Consider the following 24,552-nt stretch of genomic DNA (forward strand, 5'->3'; position numbering starts at 1 on the left):
GAGTACTTGTCTTGATTTACCGAGGGTAAAAGTAAACTTAAACAGACAAGAGCAGTACGCTAATCTAAGTACAGATATAACTATAGACGCCTTTTTAAAAATTAACATCTGGGTTTCCCGGATGTGCCAGTTGAAGTATCAACGATAGAATCATTCAATTCAATTTCTGCTCACGATCTGTGAACTCTTTTGTTTTTGTTTTCATTTGTTTTGTTTCGTTTTAATCTGATTATTCCTTCATTCCCTTTATTGAAGTATTATTTCCTCTTCGAAATTAATTGTTCCATTGAGACATTCTCGAGATTATGGGCCGAAATGATATTGAAAATCATCCTCATCGAGTATCAAATTCAACTCGAAGGAATGATCGTGGAATTTCTTTACCCAAGCTGCCGCCCTTAGATACTAGGCAAGCCTTCTCAGATGACTCCGAATCGAATACACAAGATGATGTATCCATCGGATGGACTCCTGTAAGTGATAAACAACCGTTTTCGGCTAGGACGTTGCCATCATTGCCCCAGACGCCCTTAAAATTGAATACCAAATTGGTTAAAAGTAAATCTGAACTGTTTAGTAACAGTTCGCCACCGAAATCTTCTAATTCAATAAGGAGACATAAAAGTAGAAGGCCGCCCCCGCCACCTTTGGCCTCCCCGGATTCACCATATGCAGGCTCGATCACATCGTCTAGAATATCACGAAATAGTAGAGTTTCAACTTATAATGATGAAGGGGATCATGTTTCTAGTCCACTTAGGTCACCAAATGAAATGGCGATTAGTTCGGATATGATTAGTCGGAATGAATCTTCAAGGAATTTAAGTACAAGAAGGTCCAACGAAAGTCTACCGTTTATTTCGTTCGATAATACGGATTATTCCACTAGGGCTTTACCTCCCTTACCGGCATATAATTTGGAAAACAGTAGAACAACTAACACTACAGATGATGGTTCTGATATTATAGAGTATTACAAAAAATTAGCACCCCCGCAAGCCGGGGCACGTATAGCCAGTTCCCATTCGAAATTTTCAGACAGTATTGGCAGTTATTATTCTGATTCCAACTATGCATTTAACAACTCAACTGCTAGAAATAGCAGTTTCAACTCTTTATTAGGTGGGAAACCATTGGATTTGGCTCCCAGTATTACGGCACCAACACAACCTTTTACGATTGATTCACTAGATGAAAGTAAATTGTACCAATGTTATAGCGTTTCTCGTTTATCAGACATCTACGAATGGATTCTTAAAGTTTATTTTGAATGGTTTAATGAATACGTGTTCGGTAAGATCGAATTCTTCCAAATGGTACAACTACTTTTAGAGTTTCAAATGCCCAAGAATTTTGATCAGGATACCATAGATTCTAATGTGGATAGAATCATTGAATCTTTAGTTAGTCAAGGTGCTGTAAGGTTTGATGTCGAGGAAAACGAAGAAATTGCAATCATCATTGGTGGATTAGACGTTTCAGGTGTATTTACTCAACTTTTACCATGTTATTCATTCGTGGACCTTGCATATTATCCTATTCCAACGAATTCGACACAATGTTATTCTATAACCTGTGTTAGTCGTTCGATTGCGGATGTAAGACCAGAAATCAAGTTATCAGATTTTATCAACAAATCAGTAGGACTTTGGACAGATTATTGGAAGTTGACTCCAGAAGAAATTGCAGAGATCAATCCTCGTGAGGTCCAAAAGCAAAGTTTTATTTTTGATTTGATTATCTTAGAAGAAAGATCAATGAATATGGCAAATGCCGCTGTAGAAATATATGGTGCTCGATTTGATCCGGATCTTTTACCCGATGAACCTGAGTTCGCCACTTTGGCATTTGATGTATTCCATCCACTAATACAACTGCATAAGGAAAACCTTTTGTCTCCCATCTTTTGGAAATTGAAGACAAAGGGGAAATTTATCGATGGTGTGGGTAAAATCTATTTGAAATGGTGTAACGAGGCCCGTGAACCTTATTTCAGATATGCTACTGCAATGGCTACAGTACACGAAATAATTACATGGGAAAAGCAACATAATACTAGATTCGCACAATGGTTGAGGGAAATAGATAACTCACCTGAAGTGACAAGATCAAAGATGTATCATGATGTTATCTTTTTCGGTGGGTTTTTCAAATCCCTCCAAAATTTACCGATAACGTTAAATTCTATATTGAAAAATACAGAACCTTCTGTGGAAGATTATGAATATCTGAAATTGGTCATTGCAGAAGTTGAAAATTTAAGTGCAGAAGTGGATCGTGTTCATGGTAGAGCTATAGACCATAGAAGTCTTGTCAGATTTTCCAAGCAATTGGTAATTCGAAACCCAGGTAATGGAAGTTCTGGTGGCTATGTTAATGTAGCCAGTAATAGTATTAAGGAAAGTTTAGGAGGGTCTTACGAAGGGCTGGACCTTGGTTTGACAGACCCTGAAAAAATAATCATACACTCGGGCACTGTTTTAAAGAAAAGGGAGATGTGGTTAGACTCTTCACCTGTATTTATTGTTCTGTTGGATAACTATTTCCTAATAACAGAATTTATGCGTAAGGGAAATGTGGAACGGTTTAGGCTGGTAGAAAAACCAATACCCATTGATTATTTGAATTTGGAACAGAAAAGGGGTCAGGATATTTCTGGTAGTGCGAGCGCTAGTATAAGGGAATCCTCTATACGAGACGGTAGACCATCGAGTCAAACACCAATTGCGGCTGTAAAGCCTCATTTGGTCAGTGCTGCTACTACAGTGAGAACGATTTACAATTCTGATAAATCATCGAGTGCAGCAGAATCTACCAACGCCAACGCCGGATCTTTCGAATATTCATTTAAAGTTCGTAATACCGCCACTAGTGAGTCATTCACTTTCTTTACCTCAACTCAAAATGAGTACCAAAACTGGATAAATGCCTTCATGGAATGCTTCAAGTGTAAACGCGGATCTTCGCGCGCCTTTGATTTGCAAGTATTAAGCACTCAATTTGCATATACTGAAAAAGATGCTCCAGTGAATTTACCGGTTGCACCAGAGGGATCTGAAATTGACGTAGCTTTGAAGAATTATGAAGCCAGATTGAGTGTTCGAGAAGTGGATGAGCAAGAACTTTGGGTAACTCCTACTACGATTTTTTGTTCCACTGAATTTGAGCTTGATGGTAAAAGCTTCCGTTTGATCGCTACAGATTATGGTATATTGATAAGAGAAGAATCTGGATATGAGAAAAATTTTGTGAAATTAATACAAACCAACGATGCAAGACAAATGGAAGTTAATACTAAATTAGGTCTTCTCTTTGTCTTGCACGATAAATTGCTGTGTTATTTTAGCATTTCAAGCATCCTAAGTGCATATTGTGATCCAGCCAAATTTACTAAATCCAACCACCTGGTAGGAGTGGTAATAAAGGATAAAGTTGGTTATTTTAAGCTTGCAGATGATTTTGGTAATTCCAAACATTTACTCTACGAACGCAAAAATAAGATTGTCGTTTTAACACCTGAGTTTGATAGAATAACCAAATTACTGAAATACTTCAAGAAGTACAAAGAATACAAATTACCATCATCTGCTAATGGATTATTGGGATACGACGTTCAAGATATTGTAGTTTTCAAGAAAAGTTTTATCCTTTGTACATCTAGAGGTGCTATACTTTATCATGATACTTTCAACGATGATGGAATTATCCTGCCTAGCTTTTTGAATGATAGTGTAATGATGTCGTATACAAAGCATTCACATTTGAGTTCTAATCTTTTCAAGACAGCCATGGAATCCAGTTCGAAAAAAGATATGTCAAAACAAAAGATAGCAGAATATGTGAAGAAGGATATAGCCACTTCAAAGACAAAGACTAAGACTTGTTTCCAAATCGGCAATTCAGGAAATTTCCTATTTGTTTATGATGAAGCTGTGATTAAGGTTGATAGGCATGGTGAGATGCCAAATTGGACTGAGGATATTCTAGTCTTGGATTTTTACTGCACTGGTGCTTGCTTTTACGAAGGTTATTTGATTCTCGTTGGTGACAATCTGATCCAAATTTACAGGGTAAAAGACTCAGAAGTACAACTTTCTAGATTGGCACCGGTTCAAATCATCAAGGGTAAGAAAATCAAGCTACTCAATTCATCCAAGACTGGCAACCCTGTTTTTATTTTAAGTCATCCACAAATCGCAAACAGACAGCTCTTATTAACTTGTAAATCGAGAACAGGCAGAAATTGATATCTGTTTACCATATGTTTTCTCTATATACTTCGTGTAATAAAACTTGCATACCACTTATTCCATCGATATGAATATCTCGCCGCGAAGCTATTAAATTAGTATTCAATCTACTTGTACAACAAAAACGAAACTTAATCATGTGGATATGAATGTCGATAATGCGGTCAATTGGGTTGTAACACCGTTGCTGAAATACCCAGTGTTGGTTTATGTCGTATTTTGGACTCCCAATGTCAAGATAAGTCTACTTTTAATCCTCTATTCAGTACTATTGAAAATATGCATTGCGTTAAACAAGTGGTATAAGTGCCAAGGTAATGAACCCTGGAAAAGTCTGGAAGAGCTTGAAAATGCCGTAGTACTTGTCACTGGTGGTAGTCATGGGCTAGGAAGATCTATTATAATGGAGCTCTTGAACAGATATAAACATGTCAAGGTGATTAATCTTGATTTGCAAAAATCTCCTAGCGCAGATACCAGAGTTTTGGACATCCAGTGTGATTTAATGAGCTCAGCAGCACTAGTCCACTGTATTGACGAGATTAAAATCCGATATGGCGATAATCTATCGCTTATTGTTAATAATGCCGGCATAAGAGCACCATATCAGTATCTGAAAGATTCAAACGAGTTCTCCATCCAAGAAGTATTTGCCGTTAATGCATTTGCGCCCACAAGGATTATACAGGAGCTAGTACCTTCAAATCATCAGTGCTATGTGGTTAACATCGCTAGTACATTAGGTGTATTAGCGCCAGCAAAGGTTTCTACATATGCAGCAAGCAAGGCTGCTCTGATAGCATTTCATAATTCTTACAGTTTAGAATTATCGAAGCTAGGAATTTCACAAACTCGAAGTCTATTAGTGTTGTCTGGTCAACTAGATACCGAAATGTTTGGGGGGTTCGAGCCACCACTTCAATTCTTTGCACCAGTAGTTGATAGACAAAAATTGGCACGCGATTTGATAGACTGTTGTGAAAGGGGCCAAAGAGGTGAAATTTGTGTACCCTTTTATTCCAACTTTGCCCATTTACTTATGTCTCTGCCCCTACTTCCTCGAAATCTAGTTCGTAAACTATCCAAGATGGACGATTGTCTACCACAGGAATAAAGCATTAATCTTTCCATCTACATACATATACATATAAACATTTATTTCGTTCATTTAGCCTTTTTAGTTTCTAGTATAGTTAATTGTTGACCAATCCATTGGTAAAGTAAATCAGTCTGTAGATATCCATGTTCGTTAAACACTTTGTTTACTGGTAGGGCGGTTTTAAGATCAAAATCATCTTGCGTCATGAAGGTAATATGGTACAATGGCTCATTGTTTTCGAAGAAAGTCTTGACTGCAATACTGGTACCCTTCTTGTTTACACCTTCATATGTAATACCCTTTTGTACAAATTTCGTGAAATACCAGTACACTGTAGAGAGGACCATATATGAACCTACAAGAATCTTCTGATAGGTCAAAACCTCTTCGAACTCAAATTTCTTGTCCAGTAGAAAGCTAGCAGCTGCAACTAGAGCTATACCATATCCAATAACTAATTGACTGTCAATTAAACGGAAGGATTGGTTAAACTCGTATCTAGAGAATATACCAGGCAATGCCTCGTCTAGAGTCTGGCGAAGTTCTGGGATGGAATAAATGTTAATGGGTTTGGACATTGATATATTTCCGATTGCTATACGACCTACCCTCCTTGCGATGTTACGCTTCTATTTCTTGCTTGTTCTTAATAGTACAAGTCTGTCATGAGAATGAACCTTACGGAAAAATTCATGTTGGACCATTAGTATTACTACTTACAATAGCACTGAACTAAAAAAAGGAAGAAACTAAGGACTTCAAGGAGTTGGCATTATTTATAATAGCTAGACATCCCTTCTGAAGCTTTGTTTGAACACAAGTCTCCTTTCAAACAGAAATACCCTCCACTTCTTTCCCCAGATCATGGGCAAGAAGGACGGTAAGGATGTTACTGAGCCCAAAGGTGCCAGTGACGGCAGTACAACTGCTGGACCAATACCTGGGAAGAGTCCAAAGGGGAATGGTAATGGTGGCAGAAGACAAGCACATAAGTATCATGGCAAGAACCACATTGGTCATAAGAAACAACAGAGATTTGAAGGCCAAGGTAATGGTTCAAAATCTATTGAGGATGATTTTGATACGACTATTGCCGAAGAATTAAACAGTGGTAATTATAAGATGAAGGGTCGTAGAGCCCAAGTTTCAATCAACCATCTTTTGCAATTGCAATTCCCAGAGATTAAGAAATCCCCTGAAAATATTCCACCCAGGTCAGTTAGAAGGAAGCAAGATAAAAGTAGCAATCATATACGTTTACATGGAGATTCGTTTGTCAATGCCCACTATAGAGTTTTGGCGGACAATCGAGTCAGTTACAAAGAACAGAGTAATAATCCCAATGTACCGGTGCCGCGTGAAAATATTGTTAGAATAGTGGTTCCACCGGGTCAAAATTGTCCAATATGTCTTAGTGAAGAACCTGTTGTGCCTCGAATGGTGGTTTGTGGCCACATATTTTGTCTAAGTTGTCTGTTGAGCTTCTTTGCGGCTGAAGAGACTGTAAAGAATAAAGATACAGGTTACGTTCAGAGGAAGAAGTTCAAAGAGTGTCCCCTATGTGGTAGTATCCTGCGCTCTCAAAATTTCAAACAAGTTATCTTTGACACTGCTCAACATCAAGAACGACCACAAATTGGCAAAGAGTCCGTTTTCCAATTGATGTGCAGACCACACGGATCTATGTTGCCATTACCAGTGCAGTTGGGTGTTGATCCTCTAGCTGTTGGTGATTTCCCACCTGTGGAAATGTCACATTTGGCGCCCTATGCACGTATGATGACTTGCAGTTCTGGTTATGCGATTGAACTTTTGGAAAGGGATATCGATGCCCTCAATACACAGTACGAAGTAGATAGGGTACTGTACAACGACAATGGAAAGTTTTACAAATTGGCATTAGAAGATTTAAATGCTGGTGTAGCTCGTATCTTGCAGGATCTCGATAAGGAACCTGTCGATGTGCCGTCATTGGCTTCATTACAACTGGGCACTAACTTAAAATCCAAGTATGATGAGTCTAATGCATTTTTCTTTTTCCAGACAGCATTCCATTCTTCCACAAGATATTTCTTATCACCATTAGATGTTAAAATGTTACTGTTCACTTTTGAACGTTATTCACGTTTCCCAGATGAGTTAAAAGCAGTTATTGAGAATGTAAATTATGATACGGTGGTTACGGAAGATTTGATCACACGTTATAAGTACATTTCACATTTGCCGCTAGGTACTGAAATTGCAATGATCGAATTGGATTGGAGATCGACTAACTTAATTCCTCAAGAGGTCTATGAGAAATTTGCTCCAGAATTGAAGGAAAGACGTAGACGTCTTCACATGAGAAGAACTAGAGAGGATAAGCAAAAGAAATTATATGAGAAAAGAATCGAGCAAGAACATAAAGAATTTTATCAGAGGGAGAACGGTGAAGAATACATACCAGAAGTCATTTACGATTCACCTGATCCAGTTTTAGATTCTTTAAGGCTGGAATCTGATGCCGTAGTTGATAAACAGGAACCTCATAAAAAAGAGAAGACCATTTGGGGGACTTCAATCCCCGTAGATGATGAAGCCTCGAGAGAAAATGAGGAATTTGAAGCCATGTTGCGTGAAAGAATGCAACAAGCTGAAAGTGTTGGCGATACTCAACCCCCCACACAAGGCGGTAAAAAGGACAAGAAGAAGAAAAAGAGTAAAGTGATGCTGTTCAGCAGTAACCATCACACCCTTTAATAACTTTAAGCATAGTACAACGAAGAAAAAAAAGCGTATATAATTTACATATATATGTTTACGACCAGATTTTTTTTTTAAAAAAAAAAAACTCATTATTTTTGAGTTATGATAGATCTCCAGATACTAAATTATATGGCAAAAATAGCTAGTGAATTGGAACTATTCATTTTTTCGTTTTCTTGGGCGGTTCTCCATTGAATATGAGTCTTCATATTCGCGGATTTTCTCGATATCGAATTAAAGGAGGACGGAAAATGATCAACAAACAAACAACAAACCCTGTAATTGAAGAGGAAGAAGTACAGTAAAAACCCTTCAATCAAGCTCAATTCAGTCGTTATTATGAGCGGTAAATTCGTGCGTGCATCTAAGTATAGACATGTTTATGGACAACCACCAAAGAAGGAACTTTGGTATGAAAACGTCAAAGTTACATTGAACGCTTGGGATTCCAATTTGATTAAGACCAATGGTAAGTTTATTTCTGTCAATTGGAACACTTCCGCTGGTGGATCATTCGGTATCATTCCAGTAGAGGAGCATGGAAAAGTTCCTGACGTGGTTCCCCTCTTCAGAGGCCATACCGCTCAAGTTTTGGATACAGACTTTGATCCATTCGATGATTACAGGATTGCATCGAGTTCTGATGATGCTAAGATTGGTATCTTTGAAATACCTAAAGATTACACTTTTCTTCACAGAGAAACAGATGAGGAAGGTGAAGCTCGAGACGTTCATCCCGTTAAGATGCTTTCCGGACATGGTAGAAAGGTCGGTCACATTCTTTTCAATCCTGTGGTAAAGGATGTTTTGGCATCTTCATCGTTGGACCGTACTATTAAGATCTGGAATATAGAAACCGGTAAGGATGAAATCACTTTAACGCATCCAGAAATGGTTACTTCCATGTCATTCTCATACGATGGTAACTATTTGGCAACAGTGGCTCGTGATAGGAAATTGAGAGTTTGGGACATCAGAGCCCAAAAGATTGTTAGTGAATGTAAGGCACATGAAGGTGCAAAGAGTCAAAGAGTCGTTTGGTTAGGTAACAGTAATCGTTTGGCTACTTCGGGTTTTTCGAGGCTAAGTGAACGTCAAGTGGCTCTATGGGATTCATTCGAACTCGAAAAGGGTCCATTAGGTAAATTTTACACTGTAGATCAAGCACCAGGTGTATTGATGCCATTTTATGACGATGCTAACAGGATTTTATTTTTAGTTGGGAAAGGTGATGGTAACATCAGATATTATGAACTTCAAGATGATCAATTGTATGAGTTATCTGAATATCTGTCAACAGATCCTCAGAGAGGTTTCGCGGTAGCTCCTAAACGCAAATTAAATTTGAAAGATAATGAAATTATGAAATGTTTCAAGACTGTGGTGGATTCTTGTATTGAACCAATTTCCTTCTATGTCCCAAGAAGATCGGAAGCCTTTCAACACGATATTTACCCTGATGCCCCCAGTGACAAACCCGCATTGACTGCTGAGGAATGGTTTGGCGGCAAATCCGTGGAGGGACCATTATTAATTAATTTGAAAGACTTGTATGAGGGATCTGAACTAGAATTGCGTCCTGCAAAGAAGGAGGAGCCAAAGCCTAAAGAGGCTCCAAAGAAGGAGGAGCCAAAGAAGGAAGAACCAAAGAAGGAAGAACCAAAGAAGGAAGAACCAAAGAAGGAAGAACCAAAGAAGGAAGAACCAAAGAAGGAAGAACCAAAGAAGGAAGAACCAAAGAAGGAAGAACCAAAGAAGGAAGAACCAAAGAAGGAAGAACCAAAGAAGGAAGAACCAAAGAAGGAAGAACCAAAGAAGGAAGAGCCAAAGCAAGAGGCGTCAAATGGAAACAATGCTCTCAACAAAGAAACAACTGTTGATAAGCTTCTGGAAAAATCATCTGCCCTCGATGCTTTAAATGATGCAGAAGATCCATCTAAAGATACTTCTAGTTGGGACGATGAAGAAGAAGAGCCAAAGGCACCGGAGACTGATACAAAGACTGAGCAAAAAGAACCTGAGATCAAGGGAGATGTGAAGCAACCTAAGTCATCTAAGAAGAAAACTAAGGAACAGTCTAAGGAACAGCCAAAGAAGGAGGAGCCAAAGAAGGAACAGCCAAAGAAGGAGGAGCCAAAGAAGGAGGAGCCAAAGAAGGAGGAGCCAAAGAAGGAAGAGCCAAAGAAGGAAGAATCGTCCAAAGAAAAACACGAGGCTAAACCTGCTACAAGACCTTTGAAATTGGAACAAACTGCAGAAAAATTATCGACACTCGTTTACAACTTAGAAGGCATTGTAGAGAAATTAACCAAAGCTAATATTGAAAAGAACGAACGTCTGGAACTTCTGGAGACTAAAATCGAGCACTTGTTGAGCAAGGAAGAATCCCGCTGATCTGAAACCAGTAAATAGAACTCGAAATGAAAGAAAATGAAAACAGAAACAGAATTTCTCGACTGTAGTATACTAGAAGATTTATAAATATATATACTAAAGGGACTTTGACTAATACCCATCGGTATATGTCACGTGACTATGGTAATGGTGATGATCGCGCTTTTCAATTTGACTTTAAAAGGCGAACTTGAATAAAATCTTGATCGTGAACTTAGCACCACATTAAGACTCATTGAAAAGGATAAAAGATCTTTGGAGGATCTCCTCAGAGGCTCTCAGTTAGTGTATAATTAGTTGCATTTGCAATCGCTGCCAACGAGATACTTACTAGTTGGGTTTCCCCGTTTTTCATTTCGTTTTACTTTTATAGTTGTATTGTCTCTTTCATACGTAGTTCCTTGAAGGAAGAAAGAGATCAATATTTGCAGGATCAGAGCTGTAATTTGGGGATACTCTAACTATTTGAGGAAACGGCCAAAAGTTTTCTTTTCTATAGAAGGTGATCTCTGTATCTTTTGAAGTCCGATGAGCTCTGCAGACTCCGTCATGGAGCAGAGATATGAAGTGGCTAAAGGGTTTATACCGACTATCGAGAAGGTTTATGCTGGAACCAATGGTGATATGCCTGAGGCTAACCTCTTAGGTGAACTTTTGAAGCTTTTGGCGGAATTACCAGGTGATTTTCACCTTTTCTGTGATCCTACATTTGAACCCATATCAGTATTTTGTCTAACCATTTTTTCATTTAATGAACAGGGTACTGTATCATGGCTTAAAAATAAATTTAATCCAACTTTGGCCAGTTGTGATAAGTGTATTTTAAATTTCACCAGAGGTAAATGTAAAATGCTACAACACTTTGCGGTACAAAGACATGTCCCACATGAACATGTATCGAAATTTAACGACATAGTCTGCCTTTGGAGATCTGAATCGGTTTTCCCAGTACTGCATAGCATTTCTGTCAATGGTAACACGGAGGTTAACGTTACTAGAGAGATTGAACTGGCGCTTTTTGAATGTCTTTGTAATCCTCATATATTGAGGTTGAAAAATGAATTACGGTTAACGTTCAATGCAATCTTCACATTCATGTTTCATTCTGAACTACCATTCTTAGATCCCTACAACCCAGATTTCTTCAAGACTTTTGTAGCGGGAATTATCTTTTGTTGGTGTGAAGGAACTAAAGATGAAATCAAATGGGCTAAAACTGTTTTAAACAAATTGCATAGGGAAAATTATAGAATTGATTTGAAAAATTTTGGTTCTGATGTATTGGAAGAAATCAATATTCATTTGCTCTTCCTACAGAATCCAGCTAACTGGAATGAAGTTGTCGTTTCACAATTTTGGTCAAGGCTTATACCAATTTTTGCACTTTTCGATAAGGAGATATTTACAGAATTCTTTGAAGTTCCTAAAAATATTGATTCTTTAAAGAAAACTGTTAGGTTCCCAATAGAATCTATCTATAAGATGTGGTACAATCATTTGGGGAAAACTTATCGTGATAAACCTTTAGAATTTTTATTAAGAGCCCTTTGCATATTCCTAGAGAAACTGGGAGCCTCATTTTGGTCCAAGTTGGAGCCATTTACATTTCATAGCATTTTGGACATTGTATTCGATAAAGACATTTTTGCCAATAAATTGGTTAGGGTACAGAACAATCCTATTCCTGATGATGAAGTGGGCATCGTTTTATCTTTTGCTGGATCTATTACCGACATGGTCTCTTGGACTCTGCCGTTCTATAAGGCGCTTTCTACTTCTAAGAGAATCCAGATGGTCAAAAAAGTGTCAATGGCATTTCTGCGAGCGATTTCAAACCATAACTCATTAAAATCTATTCCCAAGGCATGTTTGATGAATTCATCTACGGCATTACTAAGAGCAGTTTTAACTATCAGACCCGATGAATTAGCAATGCTTTATGAAAGACAAGATTTCGAAGTTGTTTTGTATTCAAAAACTGATTCTCGTGCTTTGTTGAATAATCCCTTAATTCAAGAAATCGTTCTTAGATCAGCAACTAACCCTATGGAACTTTATCCGGATTTGGGTGACTCTGCTGTTTCCGTTTCTACTTCTGCGATGATGGTTTTGACCAAGGCGATAAATTTTGATATTTTAATGCTCTGTGAAGCAACTTATAAACTTTATTCTGGCCGACAAGCTAACGATTTGAATTTGACACCAGCTTTATTGAATAATTTAACTTCTAGATTAGACCTACGATCTTTCCATGATGGTCCGCTTCTGGCGAAACAGCTGCTGATCTCATTCAACCATATCAATGGTCTTTTGACGGTCGAAAAATCCAAGGATACGTCAACACAAAGACATAACGCTCTCATTAAACAATATTATCATCATTGCACCAAGATTGTGGAGAAATTTGCAGATATTTTACCAAATCAATTGTCAAAAATTTTAGCAGAAGAGGGACCAGCTCAAGGGTTTTGGTCTTGTATTTTCTCCTCTAATACTGAACTTTACCAGGCAGCAACCAATATTCTATACGACACTTTTGACGTTGAAGGTAGATTCGAAGGTATTCATGCAATTCTGAAAAACAATTTAACCAATCAGTTACGTGCCATCAATCTAGTGTTACATCAGTTAATTAAATGTGAGTTTTATGAACCTTGTCCTAGGGCTATTAGAGTCTTAATGGATGTTGTAAGCGCTTTTAGCGATCCTGTGGCCGGTATACTTGCTAACTACCAAACTTTAAAGAATGATAAAACAGATATTGAGTTGAATAAGATTTGGGAACTAACGTGGTCATTTTTGGATACCATCTACCGTTGCACTTTGAATTGGGCAACCAAATATGAGTACTCAGAACTAGAAAACTTTACCAAGGACACACTTGACTTGAGCAGATCTTTAGTAGATTCTTACAGGGAGTTTTCAGATGCTTTAGGTGACTCCAAGATAGATTTATTTGAGAGTGTCGTGAAGGCATTCAAAAATATGCTTTATTGGTTGAGATTAAGTGATGATGCTTTATTGGATTCATGTGTCAGGTTAATTGTCAGTGCTTCTGACTTGGCCAGCGAAAAGGCCATTAATTTTGATGATTCCCTGGTAGAAATGATGGCCAAATACGGTGCTAAGGCTAAAAAGTTCTCTAATAAACTTTCTGATCAACAATCCAGAGAGATTTTGATGAAAGCTGAGACTTTCAACAAACCATTAACCGACAGAACGGTATCTGAAGCGGAAGCTTATCATAAGGAAAAAGAGCTTGCGAAATTGGGGAGAACTACCTCTCCAAGTCCACAACCAGATGTTACAACTTCGGCTACAGAATCGAAGGCAGACTTTTTGCAAAGAAAAGCAACTTCTTCTTCGATAACGGGCCGTCCCAAGGCAATGCAATCGAAGATTACTTCCTTTGGTTCATTCCAGCCAAGTACTTCGACTTTATTGCATCAACATAAACCAATAAAACCATTGTCCAAAATGGAACTTGCTAGGCGGCAACTGATGAGCAACCGAGTGGTTCATCCTCCCAGTTCCACTGTGTTCAATAATAGGCGAACTGTTGCCAAGGCTAATGATGAGAGCAGCAGTGATGAGAGTGAAGGTGATATAGAGACAGCAAGGGAGCTATTCGCATCTGCCAAGTCAAGGGGTAAAGGAATTCAGACAGTTGATATGACTGGTAAAGTTGTCACCAAAACTACTACTGCTGAGCGTGAAAAGTTAGACCGGGAGAATATGAGAAGGAGATTGAACGTAGATCTCAATCCCTTCTATGAATCCATTTTACAATGGGACTATTGTAGGTCTGATGAATACCCAGATGACAATATTAAGGATCATTGTGCAGATTTGAAGGATGAATTTAAATCAGTTTCGGAGTACCAGAAAATTGTTAGACCACTTCTTCTTTTAGAATGTTGGCAAGGGTTGTGTTCAGCTCGTGATAGAGGTGATTTCAGGCCTTTTAGTATTATTGTCGGTAATAGAACCGCCGTCTCGGATTTTTACGAGGTTTATGCTTCAGTTAGTAAGAAAAAGCTTCAAGAGTCAAACATTACGGACTCAGATCTCATTGTTTTAGCATATTTTCCCAATAATGTACCAGGTGGTGGATATAAAAATGAAGACTTCAAACATGCCACAGATACTTGTTTGGCAAAGGTGCGTACTTTAAAGAATACTAAAGGAGATAATATTGATTTGACTTTACGTGTACATAGAAACCACAAGTTTGCCAAATTCCTAACTCTCAGATCCGAAATTCATGCAGTAAAAATTATGCAGATGACAACGGTCGAAAGAGAATACACTTCACTGGAAGCTCTTGAGTATTATGATTTAGTGGAACAGATATTAAGGGCAAAACCCACCCCACAAATGGATGTAAGTCAAGCTGAGATTGATTTAATAAAGAAGAAATATAACTTGAATTTGTCTCAAGCAGCTGCTATTGTCAATACGGTTCTTAAGGAAGGTTTTTCTTTGATTCAAGGTCCCCCTGGTACTGGTAAAACTAAGACTATTCTTGGGATTGTTGGCTATTTTCTATCTACGAGAAGTTCTCTACCCTCAAATGCTATTAAGACACCAGGTGCGGATTCATCGAATATGACTACAGATCAGCTCTTGAAGAAGCAAAAAGTTTTGATCTGTGCTCCCAGTAATGCTGCTGTTGATGAAATTGTTTTGCGTTTAAAAGAAGGTGTTTGTAACAAAGAAGGTATGCTTTTCAAGCCGAATATAGTGAGAGTTGGTAGATCAGATGCTGTCAATGCAGCTATTAAAGATTTTACTTTAGAAGAATTGGTGGACAAGCAAGTATCCCAGAAGAATTACGAATTCTCGAAGAATCCAGAGTTAGAGAAGAAATTTAACGAAGCCGTTCATAAGAGAAGAGAACTTCGTGCTAAACTTGATGCTGAAAACGGCACGCCTACTAGTACCATGTCTACCGAAGATATTGCCAATTTGCAGTTAAAGATTAGAGAGTTGAGTAGGCAACTGAATGAATTAGGTAGAGAAAGAGATCTAATGAGAGAAAGAAATTCGGTCAACTATAGAAATCGAGATCTGGACAGGCGTAACGCTCAGGCACGTACCTTAGCAAAAAGTGATATTATTTGTTCCACTCTCTCTGGTTCGGCTCATGATGTGCTTTCTTCACTTGGAGTCAAATTTGATACAGTCATCATTGATGAAGCTTGTCAGTGTACTGAATTATCCTCTATTATACCTTTGAGGTATGGTGGTAGGCGTTGTATCATGGTCGGTGATCCTAATCAGCTGCCCCCTACTGTGCTGTCTGGAGCCGCAAGCAGTTTCAAATATAACCAATCACTTTTTGTGCGTATGGAAAAGAACATAACGCCCTATTTGTTGGATGTACAGTACCGTATGCACTCCTCAATCAGTAAATTTCCTTCTATGGAATTTTACAAGTCAAGGTTGAAAGATGGTCCTGAGGTAGACACTCTAAATCAAAGGCCCTGGCATGAGCTTAAATACTCTCGACCTTACAAGTTTTTCGATATCTTGACTGGTAGGGAACAACAGAGTGCTAAAACGATGTCTTATGTGAATTTGGATGAAATCAAAGTTGCCATGGAATTGGTGGAATACCTTTTCCATAAATTTGACAAGATTGATTTTACTAGTAAGATTGGTGTTATTTCACCATATAAGGAACAGGCATCGAGGATGAGAAGAGAGTTTCTGTCTCGTTTCGGTGGGACGATCACACGGGAAGTAGATTTTAATACTATCGATGGGTTCCAAGGTCAAGAGAAGGAAATTATTATTATATCTTGTGTTCGTGCAGATGATACAAAATCAAGTGTTGGTTTTCTAAGGGACTTCCGTCGTATGAATGTGGCACTAACAAGAGCTAAGACCAGTATGTGGATTTTGGGTCATCAGAAATCTTTGGTTAAGAACAAACTCTGGAATCGTTTAATTACGGATGCACAGCAGCGTGGTTGTATGGAAGTAGCATGTCCTGGTTTTCTCAATTCCAGAAATCATAAAGCACAAGAAACGCTTGAAAAATATAGAGCACGTAATGATCCTTCTTTGCTCAATGATGACTATGATCCATTGGCAAATATGAAACCGGAATCAAAGACTCCATCCAAGAGAAGGAGCGATAATCTAGATGCTCACCCTCGTAAAATGACATTTGATGAAAAGAAGCGTAAAGAAGAGAAGGCTACAGCTACATCACAGACCAAGAAAAAGAAGTCTTCTATATTTGGTGCTCCTAGTATTGCTAATGAGGTAACTTCATCTGGTGCTTATATTAAAGAAAAGGGAAAGCCGGAAACTAGGAAGGAATCTCTTGATCCAAAGAAGAATAGGCATGTCGGTTTTTCAGATAATTTGGAGATTATTCCTAGAGGTGACGACGAGGATGTCGGTGAGTCTCCCCCTGCTGGCAAACAGAAAGAAAATAAATCTGGAAGAAGTAGTCCACCACTCCAGAAATCTGATTCCGATAGTGATGAAGAGGAAAACGACTATACACCGAGACCTCCGGAAGACACTGTCTTACCAGGTGCCAAGAAGCAAAGAAGTGATTTCGAACAGTCTTTTTATGATGACTATCAACCACCAGCACCAAAGGAACCAATTCCTTTGGGCTCAAGAGGTGGCATTCGCGAATATCCTGAGAATATTCCATCGACAAATGGCTCTAACCGACCTGATAGAAATTCTGATCAGCGTCCCCCACATAATGGTTCAGTTTCGGAAAATCGTGCTCCTCTTCAAGGCATGGCATCGCAAGGACCGCAGCACATGCACAAATCACCATCACCATCGAGTTACAATGCTTCACGTAGCAATACTGCTGGTAGTGGTAGATCTGGTGGAAGACACCAGTCATCCAATCCATTTATTCCCAAGAAAAAGCCACATCACAGGTAGTTTTTGATCTTTCTTTTTTTTTTCTTTATTTTAATTACTATTGCATTGCATTATAAAGATTCATCGTATGTTTAATCATTATAACAAGCCAATCCTACAGAATAAAGCGAGCTTAATCTCGTTTATCAGACTTACCCTTGGCGAATTCCATGTTTTCCAGTTCGATGTCGTTAGCATCAGTTGCTGGATCTACAGTTTTATCGGTGATCCCAATCTTGGGTGGTGATTTACTTGCCACTAGAAAAGGTGGGCTTGAATGGCTATGTGATGGTGATGCTTGATAGCGATTCTTCTTTGGTATATTAAGAGGTTGTGCAGTTTCACCTGAAATTTCCACAAGTGCCTTTTCAATTACTTCTTTTTCATCTGTGATGAGAGTAATTAGGATATCGCTGTCAGTAGCAGCAATGGTCGTGTTTAAATCAGCGATGGTTTTTTTTAACCAATTTTTAATCTGACCAGAAGGCAAGCCGTCTTTACTGGTTAGAGCAGTACTCAGCCGGTCTTCTAACTCCTTCACCAATTGAGCACATTCGCCCCAAAGGTTCCTTTGAGTAATCAAATTCGAAGAATCCTCCTTCTTGTGAGTTAACTGATCCTGTAAAGAGCGAATTTTCATATCTATAAATTCAGAAGCATGGTTAGCGATATCTTGTTGCTCTTGTTCCCTCTTCTTATTATCTTCATTCAGTTGTAAATTGAACAGTCTATGGCTCAAGAAGGAAAATTCTGGAGCTTCTGGTATGGCTAGTCCTACTTTATTGAGCAATTTTTTCCTGGATTGATGTATTTTATCAATAGATTCATCGATTCTGATGGTTTCACGTCGTATTCTGGCCTGGTTGGATCTTAATTCCGTGATTATAAAAGCCTGATCCTTTTTAAAATCTCTCAGTAGTGACTCTAACTGTTTGATATCTTTAATCGATTCTTCATGACATGCTTGCAATAGCTCTGCTGATTGCAGTAATCGACGTCTATCTACAAATCCATTTTCTTCATCTCTTTCTGTGGTTGGTTCCGCCGCCAACGAGGTGTTCGTGGCACCAACAAGCTCGATATACTGATTAAGCAACGGCCTATAACTTGAACTGATAGGTATCGATACTTTCGATTCTGGTAGTGGTGAAAATTCGAGTGACCATTTTTTCTTCTCATCTTGTAATTTAATCTCCTTGTCGGCTAATTTACCAAATTTTTCCTTTGAAGATTTCAACATTCCCACCGTCTCCTTGATTTCACCGTCACAAGCAATTAGCATATCATTCAATTTGCATAGATCGTTAAAACATATATAGATATCCCTTCTTACACCGTCTAATTGAGATGATAAATTGTCATCCTGTAATGCACGTCTGTGGACCATAACAAGACTTTTCAGGAAATCCACAATTTCTGCGTGCTGCCGCAGTATATTCTCTAGTGCCATTGGTAGAGATATACTTAGTTTTCAAATGCGACTTGTCGGTTAAATGTAGCAGTCAAAGGGTTTTAATGCTTTGTGAATCCTTCTTGATATTACGATTACTTTTTAGGGCTTGTGACGTGAGCCATGTTAGGGCACGCTTGTCCGGGACAACCGGGGAAGTGTACGGTGGTCACGTGCACTAAAGACACTCCATCAAAGGCAGGATCTCATTTCAATTACCGTCTGAAACTCAGAATTCCAGTGCCCATTTGCCCTCGGTGCATCTCTCTTCCCAGGCGATTAACTATAACCAAAACCCGTTTTACTTTTTTGATGCATTTCTTAACATCTCGGAGTTTCAGCCCTAATCGCATCGCCTAGGGCTCGACAAGATATTTCCCAGACTCGGTTCATCCGTATGGTACATATCGTAACCCATCACGGTGGACTTGCATGGAAATGGCTCCTGGCCTGTTGTTAGACAAAGGATTTCAGTTCGAGGCAAACCAGTCGGTTCAGCCGTGGGGAAGACTGATAGTTCCGGACTCTTACAGGGGAACGGGAACGGGAATTGAGACGGGAATTGGCTCATCCAGACGCTACTGCGCCGCACCAGTTTGAGACTGATAATGATACGCTGTCAATTCGAATCAGGATAATAATAATAATTTATTACCATTATTACCAATTTATTATGTGATCATGTGACCACAAAAATTTTTCACATTTCTTTTTCCAGCTGGTTCGCCTCATCTCATCGCTCACAGAAAATTTTCCAAAAAGTATAAATATGGCAATATTTTACCCATGGTCTTACTAAATAATTTATCTCTTCTTTATACGGTTGGGTTTATTTATTTGGACTTGGTTGGTTTTTAGATGTAGTGGAATCCTTGTATATTATCACCGCTAAAAGACTACTTATTCTCTGTAGCATACTAAATCCTAATAAACTTCACCAATGGTTAGAGATCATACAACGGCTTTGGAATATCTATCCACTTTTGAAGGCAAAGACGGTCTTTCAGTCCATCAATTGATGGATTCCAACGTGAGAGGTGGGTTAACTTATAATGATTTTCTTGTGCTACCAGGAAAGGTCAATTTCCCATCTTCTCAAGTGGAATTGAAGACTAAATTGACCAAGAAAATTTCCTTACATGCACCATTTGTATCTTCTCCTATGGATACGGTTACTGAGTCTGAAATGGCCATTCACATTGCGTTGTTGGGTGGTATTGGTATTATTCACCACAACTGTTCAGCTGAAGCACAAGCTGAAATGGTTAGAAAGGTGAAGAAATACGAAAACGGATTTATCAATCATCCAATTGTTATCTCTCCAGATGTTACCGTTGGTGAAGCAAAGGCTATGAAACAACAATTTGGATTTGCTGGATTCCCAGTTACAGGTATGTGATATTGATATTAATTTTACTAAGTTTAAATCGCACAGATGATGACTATTCAAAAAACTACAAAATAACTTTCGTTCTACTGAGTATGATCAAACGATCGTGTAGAGAAGTTTTAAAACCCTGAATTGTGCGATTTATTTTCTTTTTGAAATCTCTATGTTCCCAGATTAGCAGTTTTACTAACACAGTTTTGACAGAAAACGGTAAGCTTTACTCCAAGTTGATCGGTATTGTTACTTCTCGTGATATTCAATTCGTTGAGGACAATTCTTTGACAATCTCTGATATCATGACTAAGGATGTCGTTACCGGTTCTCAAGGTATCACCTTGTCTCAAGGTAATGAAATCTTGAAGTCAACCAAGAAGGGTAAGTTGCCAATTGTCGATTCTAAGGGCAATTTGGTTTCCATGTTGTCAAGAACTGATTTGATGAAAAATCAAAATTTCCCACTAGCATCCAAGTCTGCATCCACCAAGCAATTGCTTTGTGGTGCTGCCATTGGTACTCTTCCTGCTGACAGAGAAAGATTGAGACAATTGGCTGAAGCTGGATTGGACGTTGTTGTCTTGGATTCTTCTCAAGGTAACTCAATCTTCCAAATCGATATGATTAAGTGGATTAAGAGTGCTTTCCCACAAATCGAAATCATTGGTGGTAACGTCTGTACTAGAGAACAAGCTGCTAGTCTAATTGCAGCTGGTGTTGACGGTTTGAGAATTGGTATGGGTTCTGGTTCTATCTGTATTACCCAAGAAGTCATGGCTTGTGGTAGACCTCAAGGTTCAGCCGTTTACAACGTCTGTAAATTCTCTAATGAATTTGGTGTTCCATGTATTGCCGATGGTGGTGTTCAAAACATTGGTCACATCACTAAGGCAGTGGCATTGGGTGCTTCTACCGCTATGATGGGTGGTATGTTAGCTGGTACCGCTGAATCTCCAGGTGAATACTTCTACAGAGATGGTCAGAGATTAAAGGCTTACCGTGGTATGGGTTCTATTGATGCTATGCAAAAGACCGATGCCAAGGGTAATGCTGCAACTTCTCGTTACTTCTCTGAATCTGATGACGTTTTTGTCGCCCAAGGTGTTTCTGGTTCTGTTATCGACAAGGGTTCCATTCACAAGTTTTTGCCATATTTGTACAATGGTTTGCAACACTCTTTGCAAGACATTGGTTGTAAGTCTTTGGTCGACTTGAGAGAAAACGTCGATTCCGGTAACGTCAGATTTGAATTCAGAACTGCTTCTGCTCAATTGGAAGGTGGTATTAACAACTTGTACTCCTACGAAAAGCGTCTCCACAATTGAGTTCAATCAAAAATTCTTGGTCGTCCTGTATACTAAAATATAAAAATATAATATTACGATAAGATATTATCATCGTGTTTGTCGCTTATCTTCATTATTTCCCCTTTTAAAGCCAAAGTATAAATTAAAAAAAAAAAAAATATATATATATATATTTGATGTCCGAGTTGTTCTACATACACAACCATAATAAGATGGTCTACGTTAGCTGTATTTCATTTTTACCTTTTTTGTTCCATTTTCCTCATGATATCCTTGTAAAAATTCGTCTTTTCCCTTCTAACTTCTTCTAGTGAAGGTGGCATTTTTTCATTGACCAAGTCTTGTTTTCTTGCTCTTTCAAAAGTTGACAAAGTTTCACTTAAACCTTCAGGACCATGAGCCAAGGCACCACGAGGTAGAGTACCCGCATTCATTGCCTTTAAATATTCTACTTTATCACCCTCTTTCCTCAAAACCGAATACATTCTTGAAACTTTAGCGATAGCCAAAATTTTGTTACGCAGGGCTTTCCTTCTAGCTTCATCATCCAAAATACTCGATGTTGTTTGATCCTTCTTATCGGTTTCGCCGGTTTGTGGATCAGGTTTTTCACCAACACGGTTTTGAATAACAGGAGTATCTTCTTCGAGCTCATCGTCCGTACAGATGTTTAAAATTGAAACTAACATTTCCGTTACTTTTTCACCAACAAATGGTAGCGACCAAGTGAAAACATCCATAAAATCTGGCAACCAATAGGGATGAGGTGACATGTTAAATTGACGAATATTCATAACGTTGGACTCGTATTTCAGAACTGCGGCCTTGTTTCTGTAGGTATCCAGATAATTTGGTGCACTGAAAAGCGTCAAAAGACTGGGGAAACCAAGAGTCTTTGTGTTCTTGTACATTCTGTAACCAGCATCTTGAGCTTCATGTGCTCTAATAATGGACAGTAGACCAGTTCTCTGTAGGAAATCACATGAAGCTTGATAAGTAAAGGCAAATGAACAACCTCTTATCGAATTAGGGACAAACTTCTCCAACGTATGTTCTTCAGCATCTTCATCATAAGTTTCTATAGGATCAGCCCAAACCAGATCACACATTAGTCCTCTAGATGGGATTTCCCTAAATCTGTTTATCTTGTTAACGTCTTGTGCCGTATGAAGCTCTGGAGAAATACCACCATGTACACAGAAGTATTGACCATTCATAAGAGCAGCTAATGGCAGTGCATTGAAAGATCTACAGCATGCTTCATAAACTTTCAAAGTATATTTGTGCAAACATTCATTTTTGAAAGTGAAATATGATGTTAAATGTTTACACTCATGATTCCCTCTTAATAGCCAAAAATGATCCTTAAAATTCAATTTCAATGAGTATAGATAGATCAAACATTCAAATGAAAATGAACCACGATCCACATAATCACCTAGAAATAGGTACGGTGTGTCTTTGGGATTACCACCAACTTCAAATAGCTTCAAAAGATCATAATATTGACCATGAATATCACCACAAACTGTAACCGGTGCTGGTACATTCAAAAGATTTGGTTCCTCTCCAAGACAATTCTTTGCCATTTCTAAAATTTTCAACGCCTGATCCTCTCTAAGTCTACCTTCTTTCCTGAAATGTTCTCTCAAAAATTCATGATTTGGTAATCCAGTATCTCGATAAAACAATTCATGGTCTTCAGGTACTTTATTCGTGATGGGTGCCACGCTAGTAACAACTCTGTCCTTTGTAGAGACTCTGGAACCATCTTCCAATACATAGGACTCCAAATCGCCCGATCCTATTTTGGCAGTAGAATCTGGCATCATCGGTTTTTCTTCCATAACTTCCAAGGCAGCATTGATCTTTTCAGTATTGATCTGGGCCTCAGATTTACCTCTAGGTCTTGACATCTTAAACTAGTGGGAAAAGAAGCGGAGAAAAAGAATGAAATCTTCTGGAAGCAACGAGAGCGCTTTTCAAAGGTTGAGAATTTTTCGAGCACTTCTTTAAAGCTTTCAACAAACCTTCTTCTTTATTGCCAAGCTTATACTCTAGTCCTTCTTTCAATTAACGTGTACTTATGAATAAGTATCCGGGGACGCTTCACGTATCATTTTCAATCCATCCCCACCATTCACCAAAAGCCGGGTCAACCGGCTTTTGAGGGAGTGAAAAAAAATTGAAAAATTTGAAGCTCATCGCACCGAATATTGAGGACTTCTAGGCTAAAAACTGCTGGTTATCGTTGGTTTTAAGCTCTGAAAGTTGTTGGAATCGATTCTCATCGGTTACATTGACCTACATAGCAAGTTTGACGAATTTCGAAAGGTTTCTTCAAGATGGAATATGACGAAACTGTGTATGTGGAAGCAGCACCTGGTGCCAAGAATCTAACATTCAAGGATGAAAAGCAGCAAGCTAGATTTGAATTGGCAATAGCTATGATGATTTATAAGTGGGATGATTTAGAGATTGCTGTGGAGAACGGCTGGGGTGGACCCGAATCTGCAGATAAGAGAGATTGGTTGAGTGCGGTTATTGTAGATTTGTTCAAGAATGAAAAAATAGTGGATGCGGCTATGATTGAAGAAACAATGCTTTATGCTATGGTTGATGAATTTGATACGAATGTGGAAGATGACTCTGCCCTGCCGATTGCCGTAGGGATCATCAATCGTTACAAGGAATGTGCAGAAGGCAATTATTCGGTGTTAGAAGAGTTATACGTTAAATGGAACGAAAAGCAAAAGCATCGTCATCATGTTAAGCACGTTCAAGTGGAGGAAGATCCTCTAAACCCTGATAGTTCTGTTGATGAAGATGAAGATGAAGTGGAAGAATTGGTTGATGATGACGAGGATGAAAATATGGATGAGGATGCCTCATCTTCTAAACCAGAACCAGTTGTAGACGAGGATGGGTTTGAATTGGTTCAGAAAAAGGGCGGTAAACGTTAAACTTTTCATTTGTTTTGTATATTACTACTATTATTAATTAATTAGTCTATCGACAGGTAT

General features: G+C 38.6%; 10 protein-coding genes and 1 non-coding gene across 11 annotated transcripts; 8 read left to right on the plus strand and 3 right to left on the minus strand.

Moving 5' to 3' along the window:
* Positions 1 to 305: 305 nt before the first annotated feature.
* Positions 306 to 4,247, plus strand: TUS1 (Rho family guanine nucleotide exchange factor TUS1; the record flags this gene model as incomplete). Its single annotated transcript, XM_002495494.1, has 1 exon — positions 306 to 4,247. One exon carries the CDS (start codon positions 306 to 308, stop codon positions 4,245 to 4,247), a length of 3,942 nt encoding a protein of 1,313 aa, XP_002495539.1.
* Positions 4,248 to 4,395: 148 nt separating this feature from the next.
* On the plus strand, positions 4,396 to 5,364 carry TDA5 (Tda5p; the record flags this gene model as incomplete). The annotated part of the gene is made up of 1 exon (XM_002495495.1): positions 4,396 to 5,364. One exon carries the CDS (start codon positions 4,396 to 4,398, stop codon positions 5,362 to 5,364), a length of 969 nt encoding a protein of 322 aa, XP_002495540.1.
* A 50-nt stretch (positions 5,365 to 5,414) lies between these two features.
* On the minus strand, positions 5,415 to 5,927 carry SPC2 (signal peptidase complex subunit SPC2; the record flags this gene model as incomplete). The annotated part of the gene is made up of 1 exon (XM_002495496.1): positions 5,415 to 5,927. One exon carries the CDS (start codon positions 5,925 to 5,927, stop codon positions 5,415 to 5,417), a length of 513 nt encoding a protein of 170 aa, XP_002495541.1.
* A 286-nt stretch (positions 5,928 to 6,213) lies between these two features.
* Positions 6,214 to 8,088, plus strand: MAG2 (RING-type E3 ubiquitin transferase MAG2; the record flags this gene model as incomplete). The annotated part of the gene is made up of 1 exon (XM_002495497.1): positions 6,214 to 8,088. The coding sequence occupies one exon, from the start codon at positions 6,214 to 6,216 to the stop codon at positions 8,086 to 8,088; it is 1,875 nt and encodes a 624-aa protein (XP_002495542.1).
* Positions 8,089 to 8,433: 345 nt separating this feature from the next.
* On the plus strand, positions 8,434 to 10,488 carry CRN1 (coronin; the record flags this gene model as incomplete). Its single annotated transcript, XM_002495498.1, has 1 exon — positions 8,434 to 10,488. One exon carries the CDS (start codon positions 8,434 to 8,436, stop codon positions 10,486 to 10,488), a length of 2,055 nt encoding a protein of 684 aa, XP_002495543.1.
* A 528-nt stretch (positions 10,489 to 11,016) lies between these two features.
* SEN1 (DNA/RNA helicase SEN1) lies at positions 11,017 to 17,409 on the plus strand (the record flags this gene model as incomplete). The annotated part of the gene is made up of 1 exon (XM_002495499.1): positions 11,017 to 17,409. The coding sequence occupies one exon, from the start codon at positions 11,017 to 11,019 to the stop codon at positions 17,407 to 17,409; it is 6,393 nt and encodes a 2,130-aa protein (XP_002495544.1).
* A 112-nt stretch (positions 17,410 to 17,521) lies between these two features.
* On the minus strand, positions 17,522 to 18,838 carry ATG23 (Atg23p; the record flags this gene model as incomplete). Its single annotated transcript, XM_002495500.1, has 1 exon — positions 17,522 to 18,838. The coding sequence occupies one exon, from the start codon at positions 18,836 to 18,838 to the stop codon at positions 17,522 to 17,524; it is 1,317 nt and encodes a 438-aa protein (XP_002495545.1).
* A 940-nt stretch (positions 18,839 to 19,778) lies between these two features.
* On the plus strand, positions 19,779 to 21,547 carry IMD3 (IMP dehydrogenase IMD3; the record flags this gene model as incomplete). The annotated part of the gene is made up of 2 exons (XM_002495501.1): positions 19,779 to 20,229; positions 20,424 to 21,547. 2 exons carry the CDS (start codon positions 19,779 to 19,781, stop codon positions 21,545 to 21,547), a joined length of 1,575 nt encoding a protein of 524 aa, XP_002495546.1.
* On the plus strand, positions 20,262 to 20,372 carry SNR54. The gene has a single exon (XR_002648389.1). It is a non-coding gene; the product is annotated as a snR54 (small nucleolar RNA).
* Positions 21,548 to 21,768: 221 nt separating the features above from the next.
* Positions 21,769 to 23,445, minus strand: CNA1 (calcineurin catalytic subunit A; the record flags this gene model as incomplete). Its single annotated transcript, XM_002495502.1, has 1 exon — positions 21,769 to 23,445. The coding sequence occupies one exon, from the start codon at positions 23,443 to 23,445 to the stop codon at positions 21,769 to 21,771; it is 1,677 nt and encodes a 558-aa protein (XP_002495547.1).
* A 429-nt stretch (positions 23,446 to 23,874) lies between these two features.
* On the plus strand, positions 23,875 to 24,492 carry TSR2 (Tsr2p; the record flags this gene model as incomplete). The annotated part of the gene is made up of 1 exon (XM_002495503.1): positions 23,875 to 24,492. The coding sequence occupies one exon, from the start codon at positions 23,875 to 23,877 to the stop codon at positions 24,490 to 24,492; it is 618 nt and encodes a 205-aa protein (XP_002495548.1).
* Between the last annotated feature and the right edge of the window lie 60 nt (positions 24,493 to 24,552).

The sequence above is a fragment of the Zygosaccharomyces rouxii genome (assembly GCF_000026365.1).
Source record: "Zygosaccharomyces rouxii strain CBS732 chromosome B complete sequence".
Classification (NCBI taxonomy): domain Eukaryota; kingdom Fungi; phylum Ascomycota; class Saccharomycetes; order Saccharomycetales; family Saccharomycetaceae; genus Zygosaccharomyces; species Zygosaccharomyces rouxii.